The 19,043-nt window shown below is 54.3% G+C and overlaps 4 protein-coding genes across 4 annotated transcripts; 2 read left to right on the top strand and 2 right to left on the bottom strand.

Moving 5' to 3' along the window:
* Positions 1–743: 743 nt before the first annotated feature.
* On the top strand, positions 744–1,642 carry TRIREDRAFT_5013 (uncharacterized protein; the record flags this gene model as incomplete). The annotated part of the gene is made up of 2 exons (XM_006967520.1): positions 744–897; positions 1,005–1,642. The coding sequence occupies 2 exons, from the start codon at positions 744–746 to the stop codon at positions 1,640–1,642; spliced, it is 792 nt and encodes a 263-aa protein (XP_006967582.1).
* A 7,887-nt stretch (positions 1,643–9,529) lies between these two features.
* TRIREDRAFT_66280 (uncharacterized protein) lies at positions 9,530–14,029 on the top strand (the record flags this gene model as incomplete). The annotated part of the gene is made up of 1 exon (XM_006967648.1): positions 9,530–14,029. The coding sequence occupies one exon, from the start codon at positions 9,530–9,532 to the stop codon at positions 14,027–14,029; it is 4,500 nt and encodes a 1,499-aa protein (XP_006967710.1).
* A 1,287-nt stretch (positions 14,030–15,316) lies between these two features.
* TRIREDRAFT_66437 (uncharacterized protein) lies at positions 15,317–16,313 on the bottom strand (the record flags this gene model as incomplete). The annotated part of the gene is made up of 2 exons (XM_006967577.1): positions 15,317–16,216; positions 16,272–16,313. Coding segments are annotated over 2 exons (942 nt in total), but the record flags the coding sequence as incomplete, so codon positions are not given.
* Positions 16,314–17,256: 943 nt separating this feature from the next.
* On the bottom strand, positions 17,257–18,642 carry TRIREDRAFT_123125 (uncharacterized protein; the record flags this gene model as incomplete). Its single annotated transcript, XM_006967576.1, has 2 exons — positions 17,257–18,217; positions 18,260–18,642. The coding sequence occupies 2 exons, from the start codon at positions 18,640–18,642 to the stop codon at positions 17,758–17,760; spliced, it is 843 nt and encodes a 280-aa protein (XP_006967638.1). The 3' UTR covers positions 17,257–17,757.
* Between the last annotated feature and the right edge of the window lie 401 nt (positions 18,643–19,043).

The raw sequence follows: 19,043 nt of genomic DNA, 5'->3' as shown, positions 1-19,043 counted from the left end.
CCCAAGCATCAAAATTACCAGAGACCTCACCAAATCCAACCATACAGGCAAGCATTCTATAAGAGCTGAAGCAACGCCCTTCAGAAAAGGTCACACAAAGTGAAGCAGAGAGATACAGGGTAGGCGTCCCCACGATACAGCCAAGTACAACGACTACAAAGACACGAAAACAATACCTATGATACAAAGAACAATCCATCGTTGAGCGTCTGCAGTCCGTTGCGGCACGTAGAAGCCTTTATGACAATCAAGGTACCTTGAAATTCCTTTCTGCTACCAAACAACAGCCATTCATGCGGTCAACAGAAGCGACTTGCTTCAAGTCCATCATCTCTGGCTGACTGTACCAGCTGGTCCGTGCGCCGTTTCCCAGTGCAAATCAGCGCTCCCCAGCCTCGCCTTTCGTAATAGCGGCTCGCATCGCGTCTCGCCTCGACGTTCCTTTTCCTCTTCCTCTTCATTTCCTTCGCTGGTCAATTCCCTTTGCCAACACCACCTTCTTCCTTCTCGCGCCTCCAGTCACGCATCCCCTGATTCACCGCCAATACCTGCGCCTTTCCGCCGTTACCTTGGTCGCCCTTGAGCAGCCGCGCGTCTACCCGCTTCCACCAATTGACGTGGTTCTGCGGCACTTGGACTCTGTCTTTCTTTCTTGCGCTCCCTCAGTTCGATTTACCGTCACCGCAACCGCGCGACGTTCCTTCATCCAAAAAAAATCACCGACTGATCAGACCGCCGTCACAATGGCCGACTACACCTCGCTCAAGGTGCCGGAGCTGAAGAAGCTCCTTGCCGAGAAGAAGCTTCCCCAGACCGGCAACAAGGCCGACCTCATTGCGCGACTGCAAGAAGACGACAAGAAGAACACCGCGTCCGCCCCGGAAGCCGAAAAGTCTGGTATGTAGAAGCTGCGAAATCCCTTCATTTAGACGCCAAGCGACACCGAAGCGGAACACGCCCAACCTCCAGCAAAGAGCGACGCTGACAAAGGACGATTTCAGCAGAGAACAAGGAGGATGAAATCAACTACAGCGACGACGAAGCCACCACCTCAAAACCAGAGCCGGAGCAGCCCGCCCAACCCGTAGAGAAGCCCGCCGAAGAGCCTGCCGCCGCCGCCGCCCCAGAAGAAGCAGCCCAGGACGAGTCCAAACCCGCTGAAGAAGCCGGCGAGAAGCCCGCTGCCGAGGAAGCGCCCAAGGCGCCTGCCCCGTCCTTTGCCATGGGTCTCTCGTCCACGACCGCCGACGAGGAGCTTAAGAAGCGCGCCGAGCGGGCCAAGCGCTTCGGCACGGAGCTCGACGACGAGACCAAGAAGCTGGCCGAGCGGGCGAAGCGCTTCGGCATCGACGACAAGGAGATCGCCGGCGGCCTGGACTCGGCGCTGCCCGAGAGGCCGCTGAAGCGCGGCCGCGGCCGCAACGAGGGCGGCGACGGCAACAGCCGGCCCGGCAAGAGGCGCGGCGGTGGCGGCCAGGACCGCAGGGAGCCCTCGGGCAACGAGAGGCGGAGCGCGCGCAACAGGGGCGGCCGGGACCAGGGCGGCAAGGCGTCGGGGAAGCCCAAGTTTGGCAGCGTCATAGAGGATCCTGTCGAGCGGGCAAAGGCCGAGAAGCGGGCTGCCCGATTCGCTGCGGCGTAAGGGATAGGCCAAACGTCATTTCGACTGCAAGGCGATGGAAAAGGAAACGTGCGTCGCATGGAGTATATCGGAAGTTGGAGATTTGACAATCTGATTTCTCAATTTTTTTTTCTCTTTTTTCTTTTTCTTTCTCACTTCTTTCTTCTTTCAAGGCAGAGAGTATCTGGGGAGATGCGGGAGGTAAAGAACGAAAATCTGTACTGAAAATGCTCGGGCGGGAAAGGGGGGGAAACCCTTTGGACGGAAATGAATGGCATATACATCATACGAAAGCGCAATTTTCTTTCTTAAATAAGAGGCTTACCGGCGTTCTGGGATCTGAACGATGCTGAGTAGTTGTCGTGATGGCTGTTGCCATCGTGTCTGGTATTCATTGAGCTTGAAGCTCAAGTATCGTCCGTCTGGGAGAACCGTTTGTTGTCTCGCTTGATACAATGAACTTGACCGAGGCCAAGACCAGGACAAGAGGGGAGAAACTCGACAACTTCAAGAACAAGGGACCACTGCCAATTCACTAAGCTTATAGGAGAATGGAAGCATTTTCAGTGTATTGGAAGAAATGATCTCGATACTTTCAAGAAGACATTGAGTACTACCTTACGATGGTATTTGGGCAATTCACAAACGTTGAATCCTTCGTGCAGCGTTGTGAAAGACTACCTACACCTTTGTTGTCTAAGAACTGTCTGTTATCTTGGTTCTTCTTGTGACTCTCCCCCTTTTCGTAAATATTGCTTTTCAATTAGGTATGTCTTTATCGGTAGGTATACCACATCTCTTCCTTATACTTTAAGATAATGTGTGGTATCTTTGAACGACCTCAAAGCTCTCTTCTTGCAACGAACTATAAGGTAGGCTTTGCTCTAGGTAAGGTAGTGAGAAACGTAACTGTCTCGATGACAAAGAGAGATTTGCTTTCGACTTATTAACAGGGTTTCTGTTGACATGTGACAGTAACCCGCAGTGTCCGAGTAAAGTGAACTACCTACCAGGTAGCTCTTCTATCTCTTCATTCCGTCACTTATCACACTTACAGATCCCTAGGTAGCTAGGTAGACATTCCGCAATACGGGCATCTATCACAAGAACCCCTCCCAACACATGAACAAAGACACAAATCAAGCAGGAAAACAAAATCTTCACATCCGCATCCCTCCCTAGCACAGCCATAATCACGATCATCACCAGCTACACATATCCCAGCTACACCTCTTGCTCCTATCCGTTCTCGATATTTACCTTCATTCATCCACAAGATAGGTCAGCAAGAGATTAGATTGTACATGCCACTATATCATATCGCACACTACTCGTATGGTAATAGTACTTAAGGTACTACTAGTATGTAATATCACACAACGCCAGACTAAAAAACCCGTGATCTCCGCTCCATGCCCACATCCCAGCCTCGTCACATCAATCACATCTCCATCTCGCCCCCCCCCTCCCGAAATCCCCCCCCCCCCCCGCCGTTCAACAGCCCCCCCTTCCCCCTTCCCACCACCTCAGAGATCATGGCCTCACAACTCATTTGGCGACATACAGTAGCAGGAAACAAGGCGAGAGGATCCGAGTCCGCACCCTCTTTTCGCCGTCGTCTGCTTTGAATCCCCCTCTCTCCCCGTGAGAAAGTGATAATACTGTAGTCGACTTGTCACTGGCGAGTATATATAGGCTCATTACCTACTACTTTCCACCCCCTCATAGTACCTACCTACCTACCAAGTCAGAGCCTACCTAGTGTAAGAGGTAGTAGTAGTAGTGTAGATACTAGGCATTTGGCACTTCCGTGCGGGAAGTCAATCTAGCCGTCAAGCTAACAATGATGTGCCTGGTTTTGTGAACAGTCACTTTCGTCTGGCAAGCTCCATCCATCGTCTCAACTTGAAAACACTGGACTTGCCATCTCGCTGAATAAGAGGGGGTTGATTTACGCGCCGGGCAATGCATGCAGGTCAGAGCATGTCGCTAGCCAGCTCTGGCAGCTGAGGGTGGGTTTGACGGGGGGCCAATCGCAACGAGGGAAGCCTCTCGGTGGGCTTCTGGCTTGGAGGACGCTGGAAGGGACTCTCAGACCAGGCGTGATTGTATTGTGGAAGGGAGACACTAAAGTGCCAAAAGAACGATGGGTAAGATGGGGGTAAAAGGAGGGCAGTAGGAGAAATGGAGGTGATGGCAAGACTCTTCTCCTCAGCTGAGCACTTGTGAGGTTGTATCGCCGAGGTGCTGGTGATTCGTCTGCAGTAGCAAACACCACTGTCTGTTGATAGAGAAGCGTCGAGAGGCCAGTTTCTGATCCTTCGAGCTCCTTCGACCGCACGGGGCTATAGCCGGCTCAAAGCAGCGTCAAGCCAACCTCTGACGAGTGTCCAATGTGAGGTTAGATTGAGCTGATTGTCCGAGGCGTCCAACGACAAGAAAGAACTCATGCCAGGCGGATAATGCGGAGGGGATCCAAGAACAGATAGTTCCCATGTAGTCAGATATCAGCCGCTGCGTCAATCAGGGAACAGAGGCCAATCACTCGGCGGCCCAACAGCCCTTCAACGCAGCCACCAGGGTCGACCGACTTGATGTGTCATACGAATGGACCAACAACAAGCTCAGCAAAAGAACCGTCTCCAAGCTGCCCTAGAAAGTATTAGCAGAGAGCAACGCGCCAATCCCGCATATCGAGCAAAAAGCTGGCTGCCAATGGCTTCCTGTGCACCATGTCAAATGCTCTGCTCCAACCATGTGTTAATCACCCACACAAGGAGCCCGTCAAGCCCGTCTAGCGGCTCGCTCGGTCCTCGATGCTGGAGGGAGACGGAGCAGAGATTTTTCACCTCGGCGAGTCAACCTCCGAGCTGGGTCCCACACGTGTAGGCCCCCTTCTCGGTAGACATGATTCAGCACTCGGGCGGCACAATGGCCAAGGACTGGTCGAGCGGCGTTGGAGAGTGGTGCACTCCCCGTCACGTTACTTGGGGACCTTGAAATCCGGGAGCCAATGGCGCGCGAGAAACCCTTGCTGAGCTAACGGGATGGCGTCCTCCGCCTGGCGTCTTGCACACCTTGATATTGATCGATGGAAGGCCGGGTGTGAAGGCTTGCGAGGGCAGGGGCACCGACGTGATTCGCCAGGTGTTGCTGTGAGAAGACGTCTTCTTGGTCCTGCGTGTAGTAGGTACGAGTAAGTTCTGAAGTCAGGTCCTGACTAAGTCAGACAGTCGGACTCAAGGCGTCTGCCTTTCCGGCAGTGCACCGTCCTAGTACAAGTACTAGTAGACAATGCCGACGGTATTAGTACAGTAGGTATGCCTTGTCAAGCCGGCCAGCAGACAAAGGGAGTGCTGGTGCTGGCCGAGGTTCGGGGACCTTGTACGACTGCCTGACTTGACGAACTCGGCTGTCCGTGCACAATGTCCATGCCTGACCCATGCAGAAATGGTCCGAACATGGTCGTGGAAACACGCGCTCGTGCAACCCCAGAGAGAGAGAGAGAGAGAGACAGCCAAACAGCCAACTGCCATTGCCATGCTCGAATTGTCGTCAGCAAAAAGCGCCAGTGCGGGAGCTGGCAAGTTGTGGACAAGCCACAGACCAGCCCCACGGCGCCACGGCGGGAGCGGGACGTGCCACGTCAACAAGCCTCACAGCCTGTCCCGACTGTGGCCAAGTGTGGCGAAGCAGCTCAATGCAGCTCTGATGTTCTTACATAGCTGGCCGGTTGCCTCCGTCCAGCGTCATGATGCTGCTTTTCGTCTTGCACGAGAGGCAACTTATGCAGAAGCCTTGCAAGACCTGCTTGAAGGCCTCAGTCCAACACGCATAAGCTGCAGTCGGTGACGATGGACATGGCCAGCACATACAGTACACGTCGCCACTAGTTGCCTTCCATGCCATGGATACAGTTTTCAGCTCCGTTGTGTGCCCCGAGCTGTTGGGTCGCGAATACGGCCTCGAGGATGACTGACCCGACATCTGCCGCAAGCTTAGCGTTTGAGAAGAGGAGGCGTGCCCGGGAAGGAAGGGATTACCCGTTTGCTATTATTATCTCTCGTGGCACTGCCTGGACGAGACTCCGGATGCACTTGATTCCATCATGGGACCTTGATGCATCGTACCTTGTAGCAGACTGCCGGCCCCAGATTCGCGATGAATACAGAAAATCCATCAGGAATAACTAACACAGTGGTTTCCTGAGAATTTCAGCCTGTGCCCGGTTTTATCAAGGACTCACGTCAGCGTCTTGCAATCTGTATGTCTCGAGTCGAGCCACAGAGTAGCTGAGGCGTATCGTGTAATTAGCACGCTGGGGTGCGGTGCTTGTTTGCTTAGTGACTTCGTGGGCAAGGCGTTCTGCTATGGGGGAGATCCTGGCGAGCAGGGGACGGGAAGCCTGGAGAAGAGTGATTGGCAGGAAAATCTGAAAATAGTAGCCAATGGTAGCGTAGAGACAGCCGCCATCTCATATAATTTGAACGAATCACACGCTTCGGGCTGGATGAGCATGGTCTTGTACCTGGTACGGGCCGTGCGTTCGAGGAGAAAGTGGACAGAGTGAGCCTCCAGAGCTGGACTGCCCACTTGGAGTGACAGACCCCTGCCCATCTTTTGCTTCCGCGGTGTGATAATGGTGGTGCGACAATTTGCGGTTGCGGCTGGCCTCCGGGATCATCTGTAGTGCAACAACGGTATGTTAATGTGTTAACGTGTGACAATATCGGAAATGACGAGATGGAAGGAAAAATTCTTCATGTCTGCGAGCAGTGCCTCCCCTTCCGCCGAAGGGCTGGTTGAGGAGCACGCAAGGAAAACATTGGTACTCTAGGGCCGCCAATGGACACTGATCTCCTGGGAGGAATCGTCGTAGCGAGCGTCCCCGGCAGCCCTTCCGTAGCATCTGCTCGTGCTAGTAGTAGTAGTAATGCTCCCCAGCCGGTTGCATGCAGATGAAAGATGCACCAGAGGCCCACGCAGGAGCATTTCCAAACCTTGATTAAGGGCCGACGTCTGCCCGCCTAGGCGTTCATCTGGAAAGCACTGGATACGAGCGTAGGATTCAGTGCTACCACCACAATATCCAGGCTGATGCCCTCGTCCAGCTGGTGGTGTCTCTCTCGGGCAGCGGGATGATTGATGCCCGCGCGAGGTCGCAAGAGGGTGAGCAGCATGCCGGTGTGTTCGCTCTGCTCGCCAATTGAGCGAAAGGATGCATCTTGCAGGTGCGTCTGTCTTGCATCACCATCTAGACTAGACGTCGGGGTGGGTGAAGGACGCACTAGGGAGACAACTAGGTAGATTAGCAGGGCAACAATGGCTATCATCACGAAATAGCAGGCCTGGGCGGTCTGTGACTCGGTACCCTGACGCTGGAAATGGATGTGGTGAGCGTGACGGAAACAGGCGAGATGGAGGCTGATGGATCGATGCGGGGCAGATGAACATTGAGGCTCGTCAGTTGTTGACATGTGCAAGTTTGAAGGTTGAATGTTTGACAGATGCAAACTCGGTGCCTCAGGTTGTGAGCAGAGAGAGAGAGGGACAGACAGAGAAAGAGTGCGGAGTAATACTTGGGCGTGTGTACCATCACACCCACTGCACGCTGACAAGCTACACGCGAAGGAGTACTATCACCACCAGCAACCAGCAAGCAGCAACAGGGAAGGCACCACATACGAAAAGCTGCACACCCTCTTTGCTCCTCACCATCCATCTCTCTCACACCCTCCTGGCCCTGCAAAAAAATTTGACGCCTGTCGACGCCGTCCAGTAGCAGCAGGTGGATAAGCTAACGACGCAGATCGTGCGGAAGTGCTGAGACATGCAGACGCAGCGTCCTCTGGATCGACCTGTCGGAGTCGAGAGAAATGAGACATACATGGACAGGCAAGACATGTCTCAGACATGCATACAGCCTCTAGCAGACGACATTCGGCTGTGGCTTGGTGGCCTCCTCTCAGCATGGGCGTAAGCGGCCGGCGACGCTCGGCTGGAGCAGACGAGAGAAGAAGGGGGATGCGCCAGAGGTGGAACGGACGGACAGACAGACAGGCAGACAGGCAAGCTGGCAGTCAGGCTGGCAGACGGATGGACGGTTGAACGAGCGCCATGTGGCTGCCAGCAGAGTCGCCTCTTCAGTGTTGACGATGGCAATGATACGATGATGATGATGATGATGATGACGATGACGATGCTGGCACGACGACCACGCTGGCCTTTGTCCTGGGTCGTGGTTGACGCGACCTGCGACTGAGCATGTGGCCATCCCATCTCGTCTGTCTCCTCCGCCTCACCAACGACCTGTCCATTCCTCTTCTCTACCAGCTGCAGCCCCCGCGAGCCCCAATTGCGCGCGACAGTCAGCCTGGGAGCCAATGAGTCCCTCGCACGCCGTGTCCCGTCGGCCTAGCCCTCGCCGCCTGGCGCCTCCAGGGACCACGGCAGCCTTTCATCTTCAACGGCGAGGCCAAGCGGAGACCGCAGACCCTCGGACGCCCCACTGCTGCTGGGTATTCTGGCATACTCTGGATGCTTGGACTGCCAGGAACAGACGCCCTCGGCCAGGCCTCGTGCCCAATCGCCGCCTCGCTCTGCCCGGCCTGGCGCTGGCGAGAGGCCATGGGATGCTTGGATGCCACGGGCCAGGACAAGTCTTCATGCGCGCATGGCGGCGCAGCTGCAGCTGCATCTGCAGTCGCAGCAGCGCAGTGCCACTGATCTCCCCAAGCGTCCGGGACCCCCCAGCACCCATGGACTGGCCATCGCACTGCCTCCGATCGGCCACATTTGACCGCCGCCCAAGCCCGCCGCCAGCAGCGTGCCATTGTGTGCTGCTTGCTGCTTCGGGCACCGTCAAAGCGTTGCTGGCCTGGCCTGCTGCTCTCCACAGGCACCACTCCCGGCCCTGGGTGCGGTCAACCACTCACGAAGCTCCATCCGGAGGCCTTCATCGCCTAAAGAGGCATCACACCCACCGAGATGCCAATGATCGTGTCTACAAAGGCTGCTTGTCCCATCCGCTCCCAGCAGCCTCATCCACCAGGTTTCCCCGCTCTCTGAGTCTCGTCTATCGCGACTCTCGTTGGTTTGTCCTCAGCGTCGACCTGAACCCTACCGCCGGACCTGGTTTCGCCACTCCACTCCTCCTCGTGCCTCTTTGCCACGCCTGTACCTGTACTCGCAGACGGGACCAATCGATCCCCAGCTGGCAAAATCCTTTCCAAGCTCGACATCACCCCTGTCGTCCGCCCCAAGCCAAAGTGCCCTCCTGGCCTGGCACCGTCAAATTTACCTACTCGCAAGCGCTCTCAGCAGCACTAAGCTGCTCCGTGCCTAGCTCAGCTTATTCCCGTCTCGGGCTGCATCCCCACTGCTCCGGTCCTCTGAGTCTGCCGGTTTCTTTTATACTACCGGCACTCCATTGTTACATTGTTCCCTTTTCTCGCAGAACAATCTCCTTCTGCTCTATTCGTTTATCTTAGAAAGAACACCTCGTCTTTGCTCTTCCAACGGCCTTTGCGGGACATTTCTATCCTGCTTGAGAGCTGTGTGCTCAGAAACTGTCATAACCTGCCTTCTGTGGCTAGATTTGGTGTGCCTGCAGCTGTACTAACAACACCTCGACGCCCAAGACAACGGCGAGAAAAGTGAGGCGTCGACCCAGCTCTGGGCCAACGAGGTAAGGATGCTCTTTCTACATGGATCTAAGCGTCGTATTTACAGCAATTACCCGCGCTCTGTCCCGGCCTCACTACTCCTACGTGTTAGTTACGTTGCATTGGCTGACTTAAAGGCAAGACAAACTTCGAACCGAATAACCCTTTGGACGAAGCATGCCTCTCTCTATATTGTAGGAGGCATGTTTGGAATACGACAAATCTCCCACGAGGTTGGAACAGTATGGCATCCCCCAAGGTGGGATATGGGTTACCGGCCAGGCCCTCCGATGGCTTTCGACGACGACCCGAAGACTCCAGGTTGTTGAGTGGCATTCCAAAGTCTACCTCCCGGACGAGCGAAAGAGAGGCGGAAGCCCCGAAATTGGTAAAGCAAGAGCCATTACAACCCCGTGTTGCCAGCCGAGTCCCTCTCCCATCGTCAACACGCCGCCCTTCTGCCTCTACTACACAGCAAGTTGCTTCCAAGGTCGTCCCAGACCGGCATTCGAAATCATGGGGCTCGGCAACGAGCTCCTCTGGCTATTCACGATCCCATACGCAAACAGAGTCAGGATCTTCATCTTCCAGTCGGTCTTTCGACGGTGGTTCGAGATTGGGTCAAAGCTTGCCGAGACGGACGAAGCCCTCTGCATCGCCCGAGGCAGGCAGCCTGCTCAATGGCGCTGCCAATCCGGGTTCGAGCTCATCCAGGCGCCAATCGCAACCAAATGTGGCTTCGGCACTCGGGATCCAACTTGATCGGGGTATCACGGCTAGCCCAAGCACAGTCCAGAGAGAGGAGCCGCCAGAGGTCTCAAAGCCCGTTGGCCAGTCCCCCGTGATTTACCCCGAGTTAGATCGCTACCGCCATCATGACCGAGCTCGCAGTGCTTCGAATAGACCGGCTGTGGACATGCCCTACCGCTTGGCTACTCATGACCTCCCTCCGCCCACGCCTGGCAGCCTGCTCTTCTCAGCCAACAGCAGCCAAGTCAGCGCCATCAGTGGCAGTCCCTCAACCAGGTTCTCTGCGTCCCCGGGCCCGGGGCCGTATAGCCGAGACACCACGCCAACTTCGATATCGTCACAGTCTCCTGGTCTCATTGCTCCCAGTAGAGGCTTCCCTGTGAACAAGTTTCGACAGCATAGTCCCGCTTTCACTCGCCCGCCTGTTACTCGACGAAGGACTGGAAGCATATCAAACGAGGTGGACTCTATCAGTGTCGATCCCCATGGCTTGGCTGCGGTTCGAGAGTCTCTGACTTCGTCCTCATCAAGCTCTACTGTCAAGGGTAGTGTCATGAACTCAAAGAAGGAGAGGAGAGGTGGCAAGAGCCTCGCAGCGCCGCCGCCAAGCCCCCCTCCGCGGAAGTCTTCGCAGAAACTGTTCGCCAGTGAAGACGAGGATGAACTTTCTCCCAGACAAGGACGCCAGCCTGGTAGCCAGCCCATGGCGGTTGCATCCCCGCCGAGGGCTGGTCTTCCTTTTCGCAGCTATCATTCACCATCACCGCAGGCTATGCCGCCGCGTCGACCCAGCCGAGATGGCACGTCCGACCTCAAGTCCCAGCTGTTTACTCCCATTCCAGTCATCCAGAGCAGCCTGGCACTCCGAGCAGCCAATCTGGAGAGGCGTGATAGCGAGGCAACAATCCCCCGCCCTTTCCAAACTGCAGGTCTCCAGTCCAACAAGAGCGCATCAACATCAAACTTACCCACGGCTGAACAGTCCGCCACATCCTCCAAACTGGCGGGCCGAAGAAAGCTTAGCATCTCTGGCCCTATTCGAGCAAGCGGTACGCCATCGCCGACTGTCAAGGCTTCTTCTGGCTCTCGGTTTCCCTTCTTTGGGCGCAAGAAGGCTGCCTCGGAGAGTACGCCCAACGATAAGGAAAAGAAGGAGAAGCAGAAAGTATCTCGCAAGGGCCCAGCAGCTGGGACAGGCCACGAAGGTTACGGGCGCCTTGGTGCTGTTCGACGACGAAGCGGAATTGTCGCACCTCCGCAAGTCTCCAACGAGAGCCTTGTCAGTGGCGACTCCTTCCTGGCTGACCGTATCAACCCTGTTGTTATTGCTGGAGGAGCAATCGTCGAGAACCGAAACGCCAGCGCAGAGCTTCTCAGGTCAGACAGCAACCTGAGCTTGACGACAGATGAACGCCCGAGCATTGATTCTGTTGCAAACTCAGCCACATCTTCTATAGCAAGGGGTATTCCAGGACCAGGTCTCTGGCCGTCAGCTATTCCTCGCGAACGAAATCAGATGCCGAGCGCTCGAAGACCGTCGGACAGCTCCGACAATGGAGGCGCGCCCATGCAATCTACCCTGGCGTATAGACGATCGGTTCAACGATTGAAGTCGTTTCCCGATGACCCTCTGCAGCTGCCACGGCCTATCAATACAAGCGGAGTGATTACGTCCCCCCTGACCAGCTTTGATACCAGCATCCTGTCTGATGAGTCTTCTTTGTTCAATCTGCAGCAACTACCTTCCCAGGATCTGAGCAACAACAATCATCCGGCGCCAAAGAAGCTCAAGAAGAAGCCTCGATCTCCGAGAAAATGGAACTTCTTCAGCAGATCCAACAATCAGTCCAAGCCGGACAAAGCAAGCGAGCCAGTAGCTGTTACTGTCCAGCCTGTGGAGAAGAAGCCTGTGGCCTTCTACGCCATCATGGACTCACCTGAGCAAGGGGCTGCCGAGCCCGACCTCAAGGAGATTCTGCGCGAGGCCGATGCCTACGCACGCTCACCTGCCAACGTCGATGCCCCTGAGGTGCAGGCACAGGACGCTCCTGCAGTCAACACATCACACTTGCAGCCTCAGTCAAACGTCCTACCAGAACCTCTGTCGCCAGTCCAAGACACTTATCCTGTCATGATCGAGCCGTCCTTTTCTCACATGGAGGCAACACCTCCTCCGGCAGTCACGCTGAGTTCTGGAAGGCCCAGCCGCTTGGCCCAGGTGGGAAGGATACCTCAGGTGGTGAGCAACCGTCCGGCGAGGCCGTCTCCGCGTAGCTTCTCTCGGCCTTTCGTCGCGAATCAGCAGCTTTCTTTGCATATACCTCCAACACACGGCGTAGGCTTGAACCTACGGATGCCGAACTTTTCGAAGCCGTCTACTCCGGTCCGCGATGCATTCGGTGGTGACGGCTCAACAACAGATGCGGGCACCGAATTCTCATTCTTCAGTGAGCCAAGATCTCATATTACCCCAGAGAAAGCAACCGCACAAGAGTTCCTTGCCTTTTCTCCCCGCAAGAACTCTGACTGTACCACCAGCTCGACCGAGTCCTGTGTCTCATACAGCTATGCAGAGGCGACGGCCATCATTCCCAGGCCTGACGACCCGCCTGTGGACGATGAGGTTTGGGACGAATATAACGATCTCCTCGGAGAAGAGACTGTGAAAGAACGACAGTCGGCTACCTCTTCGCGGGGTATTCCGTTTCATCTCGAAAACTACCATCTGAAGCTCGCAAAGGAGAAGGCTCTTGAGTCTCCCACGCTTGTCACTGATGGTCGTAAGCTGTCGGCCATCTCGGATGCACCGACGGCTTCCACGACCTTTAGTGCCGACATGACGGAGAGGATACGAAAGGCCTTTCAGCCTCACCCCAGCCCTACAGTGCCGTCTCCTGTGCCGGAGGTCGCAGAACAGACGATTGGCGGGCACTCAAGGAAGCCCAGCGCCGCTGAAAGCATGCGCCATAGCATCACGTCTGTCCGCAAGTCTACGCAATCGGGCTCGTCCACGTCTTCCGGCGAGTGGACGCCCCTGGCTCAGGTGAACCTCCGGGTTGGTTCCATGACCGTCTCGAAGTGGCTTTCATTTGGTCAGGTCCTCTTCAGCGACATTCGGCATTTGCTGGTCAAGGGCATAGAGTCCCCCGAGCGCCCGTCAGTTCTTGTCATTGACGGGCTTGGTAATGACGATTGGTCTTTTTATGCCGCGGAAACATACTCAACCGCCGATTTCTTCAACCTTTCTCCGCGGGCTCCCCTGCCCACCGACGTGCAGAGCTCGGCATCTCGCTACCCCCTGAGTCCGCCGAATCACCATCAGGTGCAATATCTTTCCCAACTGGACGAGTTCCCCTTTCCTACACATACCTTTAACTGTGTTGTCTACCGATTCCCGGCTGCTGCCCCGGAGTCGCACTATCAGAATGTCCTTTTCGAAGCTCGTCGTGTGCTCAAGCCAGGTGGATATCTTGAACTATCTATCCTCGACGTCGACTTGAACAATATGGGCAATCGCGGGCGTCGGACCATTCGCCAACTCAAGGAACGCATTCATGAGATCTCTCCAGAGACCAACTTGGCCTCTACTGCTGACCTGATTGTTCGACTCCTTGGCAAGAGTGGCTTTTCGACAATAAAGGCTGCCCGCGTTGGGGTTCCGGTTGCAAGCGCTATCACTTCCTCTGATGACAACTCGCAAAGCAACGGCTCGGCTGAGAACAAGAAAAAGAGGTCGTCCAAGAACCAACCCAGCTTGGCGGAAATGATGCGAGACCACAGTCCCAACGCGGATGAAGGCATCACCAACATGGTCTCTCGAGTTGGTCGCTGGTGGTATTCTCGATGCTACGAGAGTGCAGCCGGTCATTCTTCTGGGAAGAAGAGCATCTGGAACGACAAAGCTTTGCTTAGAGAATGCGAGGAGCTGGGCACTAGCCTCAAGCTCATGGTTTGCTGTGCTCGCGCACCCGAGGGGATCAATAACTCGGTCTAAGCATATGCTACCGCATCTATCTATCGCACCCTAGATCGGTTTCGTCTCTTGTTACTTTTCTTTTGCTTTCCTTTTTTACTTTCTTCAAATCTTCCTACGGGCGACTGGAAGCATGACACAAGATTGGAAGACCTGGCGCAAGCCTTCATCGAGACTGGATCTTTGACGAGCATGCTACGACTCCTTGTTTCTCTGCTCTTCTTCTTTCATTCCTACGCCGAACGATTCTCTTTACTTTCGATAACACCGAAGGGTTGGATCTCTAATAGCGCAAACCCGACTTTTCTTCCTCCCTTCAACAAATGAGCAGCGAGCAGTACATTTTGCCATGACTGTTACGCCTTCATAGCGCGCGTTGATAATTTTCCCTGTCGATTCTGTCCTTGTCTTTTTTTCTCTCTTCTTCTCTCTATCACTATCGCTTCCACTATTTCATTTCTGCTTTTGCCGACCGCCGGCCGGAGGATTCAGTTGCCGGACACACAAGTTTGCTTTACTCTGAGAGACTTCTTTCTTTCTGCTCCCTGCGGGGTTTACATTAATGGGTCAATGGAGCGCGGCTCTTTGCAAAGGGGGCTGAAGCAAAATTCGCAATGGCTGGCCGACGCAGAACTGCGGATGCCCCCTTTGGAGCACACATGTCCTCTCGGTACTTTTACCTACGGTTCTGTAACGAGATGGAAGAGCGCAGGAGGAGGAGGATTGGCCCGGGAAAAAAAGGGGGGTGACGAGAAGTGTGGTCTTTTCTTGTCTCTTTGACGAATGTGATTATGACGACTATGACGAATTTTATGAAACATTTTCTTTTTCGTTTTGCAGTTTGTTTTCTTTGCTGGCAGCTTTTTTTGGAGCGTTGTATATAGAGATACCCGCCATCAATTGGTAGAATATTGGGGCAGAGAGAATGTTTATCGGCAGGTACCTTGGAAAAAAACATGAGATAGCAAACAAGCGTGGCATTTTTGACTTACTTCGTTTTTATGCCGTTCTAGATTGTGCGTTGTGCGATTGGCAATTCAAGAAGTGGTGATGTGTGGGCTTGCTCTATCCTCGTGGAGGGTCTGTAGATTTCCAGATCAAGAATATCCTCAGTCGATGAGAAAGGATAGGCACCTTGTGTATCTGACCATATACCTATATCTGTGTTTCATCTATGTTGCTTTTTGAGATCTACTATATCGATATATTATACAGCTTGGCAGTTTCCTCATGCAGATTTACCCAATCCGGATGCTTGCCTATCTATGCTCCCCAAACGTATGCAAAAGAGACAAATGTATATCAAATTCACTCTTGAACCTCCGTTTCTTCCTCAGAAGCTTCTCGCACCGACATCCCAGAAACAGGCCACCGCCGCAGTACAGCCACAAACCCCCCGCCAGCAACCCGCTCCCCTACCTTTGGCCTCATCACCTGCACCGGCTTGTTGTTGCCCGCTTGGCCTTGCTCGGCCCTAGGCACAACCGTCTTGACGTCCCAGTGCCGGCCCCCGGAACTGTCATGTACGCCACCTTCGGAAGTGGTGGTGGAGTACAGCTCGATGACTTTTTCCATGCGCACGGGCTGCTTCGTTTCGGTCGACCATGCCTGGAAGTCGGCAATCTGACTGATGGACGGCTTGAAGAGGATGAGCAAGCCGTTGGGGTGTAAGGCTTCTATTACGCGCTCGGCGTTCTCATGAGCTGAAGGAAGGTCGAGGATGGCGCGGGAGAGGAATGGCTGTCCGCCGTTTTGCTCGAGTCTTTGGCTGAGATATCCGTCTACAGAGCCGACGTGGAAGTCGACGGAAGGCAGGTACTGCGCGCGGCGAAAGTTTCTGACCAGCTTATATGCGGCGCGAGCGTGCTTCGAGTTGCGGTCGAGGGTATGCAGAACGGCGCGGCGGGAGGACGCATACTCATCCAGAGAAGCCTGCTCCTCAGGGGAGATGTCGAGGCAGCCTCTTGAAGTTGCAAAGTCATAGTGAGGCTTGAAGGGGGAAGAGATGAGGGTTTGTCTGAGGGGAGCTGGGAGAGGCGGGTTTGCGGCGTGTAAGGCGCGGGCGATGTGGAGGGTGAGGCTGCCCATGCCGGTGCCCGCCTCGAAGATTTCAAAGGGGGGCCCTTGGTCTTCGTCTTCGTCTTCTCCAGGACGGGAGGGGTTGAGGTCCAGGAGAGAGACGATGGTGGTGGCGTCATTGGGGTAGATCTGCGATTGCTTAGGAGGCTGTATCTATTTGGATTGTGTCCTTAGTTCCACTTACTGGGGTGGCGAGACGCTCGCTGTTGATGATGTAGCTTGCTAGGGAGGGTTCATGCAGAACGACGGAATTGCCAGCGCTGTCGCGGACAATGTCGAGGATGCGACGGCCGATGAGATCTCTTCCGTAGATGGAGGCGCCGTAGGAGAGCTTCACGCGGGATTCGGGTCTCAGGGGAGCAGAGAGGTGCCATTTTGCGTGTTTGGCGCCGTGTTGACGGAGAAAAAGGACGTCGTGCTCTGCGGAGGACGGAGGAGGGTTAGTTGTCTTGAGTCTATACCTTGTTAAGAGCTTCTTGAGTGAGAGAAAGAGATCAAACCTTTGATGGTGCGATTTGAAGAGTAGAGGCGGCAGATGAGTCTGTTGGTTCCGCTTTGTAATTGCTGGGCATGCCTGGACGTCAATTGGTTGCGAAGCAGTGACATTGTGAGAAGAAGAGCGGTATAGACTGTATGCTGGATAAGAGATGCATGTCGTCGTAGTTTCATGAGGTCAACCTGAAATTATTTTGCGCCGGTGATACCTCGGGAAGGGTGAAGGGTGTGGTGCCGACAAGACAGTCGCCGCCATATTGACAGCAGACGAGGTTTTGGTGCGTGTCGGTAGATGCAAATTCAATGCCAGTGAGGTTATTCGCATAGTAGTTGCAGGGCAAGTTGAGCGTATGATGTCATCATGTCTTTATTCATTAATACCAGTTGAAGTTTTTTATACTAACGGCAAGTCAAGTCGAAAAGAAGGCGCGATGAGAAAATCAGTGTGCTCCCGCTCCTTCCCAGAAGGACGGTCGGTCTGGTCTAACCATCTGCAATGACGACAATCGACAAGTGCCTCGTCCGTTCCTGCCATCCAAACTCCGGCCTGCCTTCTCCTTCCCGATGAAGCAGGAAATGCTCGATAAAGGTATTTTTTTTCTTCTGCTCAATTCCCGTCAACTCCTCGTTCGCCCTGTAACAAAAAAAGTCTGACTGCCAACTTCTTTCAAAACACTCGTTTCCCGCCTCTCCCTCGTGGTCTTCAGTATCAAGAAAGCTGAACATCGCATATCAAACGCAGGAAAGGAAAACAGAAAACAACGGATACTATTATACACGGATGACGACGCATCCAAGGGGGAAAAGGCCCTCCCTAACGCCCGGCTCGAGAGGTGCAACAACTTGCGTGGAAAGACCAAGGAAATCGACTTGTCAGCGTCGGCGACATGAGAAAGGAAAATGTTCCGCGATGGCGAGAATTGTCAACTGTCCAAAACTCCAGGCTCGATGTGAGGTGGCAAACAGGACGTAACCGAAAAAAACTGTCGCTAGGTAGATGCGCCGCAATCCTTCTGATGCTGGGTATTAACCGCCCGCTAGATTCCGGAAAAAGAAATCTCGAAAAAGAAGCTCGCTGCACCGCGCGCTAGGAGACGAGAGACAAGGTATCTTGGGTACCTGACATTTGCGCCAGCTGGGCGTGGAACACACCCAACATTCTGAAAGCGAAACCGCTAGATGAAGCCCCAAGATCTATTCGTCGAACCCATTTGCAGAGCTGCCGCCCAGGCATCCTGCGTTTCTTGAGCGTGCTCGGTCGTGTGGAAGTCCTCTTCGAAATAGGGATTGATTCTAACGCCTACATGCTCCTCGAATATGGTGACGAGTGTGTCGTACCGCCTGCGGCACCTCTTTGTCCACGGATCGACCTTGAGCGGGCTGTGATAGCAGTAACTATTCGGACGGGAGTCGCGCATGGGAAACATGGTGTTCATATTCCGCAGCAGGTTCCAATAATCATTTGCGGCTTGCTTCGAGGCATCCGACTGGGGAGACGACGCATAGACCAACAGCAGAATGGCATATCGGATGGAAACCACTTCGACACTGGAATGCCCATGTCGTTGCTCGAGCTGCCTCTGGAGCACACGAAGCTCAACAACCAACTTCTCCAGCCTTTCCGGGTTCACCTGGCTGTAAAACAGCGCAAGATCGGCCCATGTGCGAGCCACATACGGATGCTTGCGTCCATAGATGGCCTCGAGTTCCTCCGCAATTGTCGAGATGCTAGTCCACAGGAGCTCAGACAACGTCTGCGCCCCATGCTTTTGTTGCACTTCATACAGACAAGTGAAGATTTGCCGGAGAGGATGGGTTCGCTCCAGATTGGTTGTCGAATATGCTGCAAGGTACTTGCAAAGGGCCGTCATCATGCCGGGATCCCGATTGATCATACCCAGGATTAGTTCCATGATGCCTTGTGGCGAGAGCTTTCTGAGGTCCAGCTCGAGCTGCTTGAAAGCTCGCATCAGGTAGTCACCGCCTTGATCTGCGTCGCGAGCTTCGAAGTAAAAGTTGGCCTCGACCAGGAGTTCACTCGATCCAGCACCCCAAACCATGGTTGATGGCCAACCAATCTGAGTCTCAGTCTCCATCTCGAATTGCCGACAGTGTAGGAATGCCTTGCGCATATTTCCAACGACTACCTCCTGTGCACGGAGCAGATCGGGTGATCGCAGAGCCGGAGGTGGTGTCGGTGTTCTGCATCGGATATGTGCTGGAAGGTCGGCCGGTAGTTCGAAATCAACGAGGTCATACTCCGTCACTCCTTTCCGTTTCAAATAGGTACCTAGGTTCACCACCCTGCCGTTTCGAACAAACTCGGAAACTTTGCCCTCGGCATCTCGCTGGAACTTCATCGACAACAGCCGTTTCACTTCTTCCTCCGTGTTATTCTTCACAAAACCCCATTGAGAGAACCTTGTTTTATACATCTTTGGCCTAGAAAGGGCGTCGAATT

Source organism: Trichoderma reesei (assembly GCF_000167675.1).
Source record: "Trichoderma reesei QM6a unplaced genomic scaffold TRIREscaffold_18, whole genome shotgun sequence".
NCBI lineage: Eukaryota > Fungi > Ascomycota > Sordariomycetes > Hypocreales > Hypocreaceae > Trichoderma > Trichoderma reesei.
This window is presented reverse-complemented; position numbering and strand designations above follow the sequence as displayed.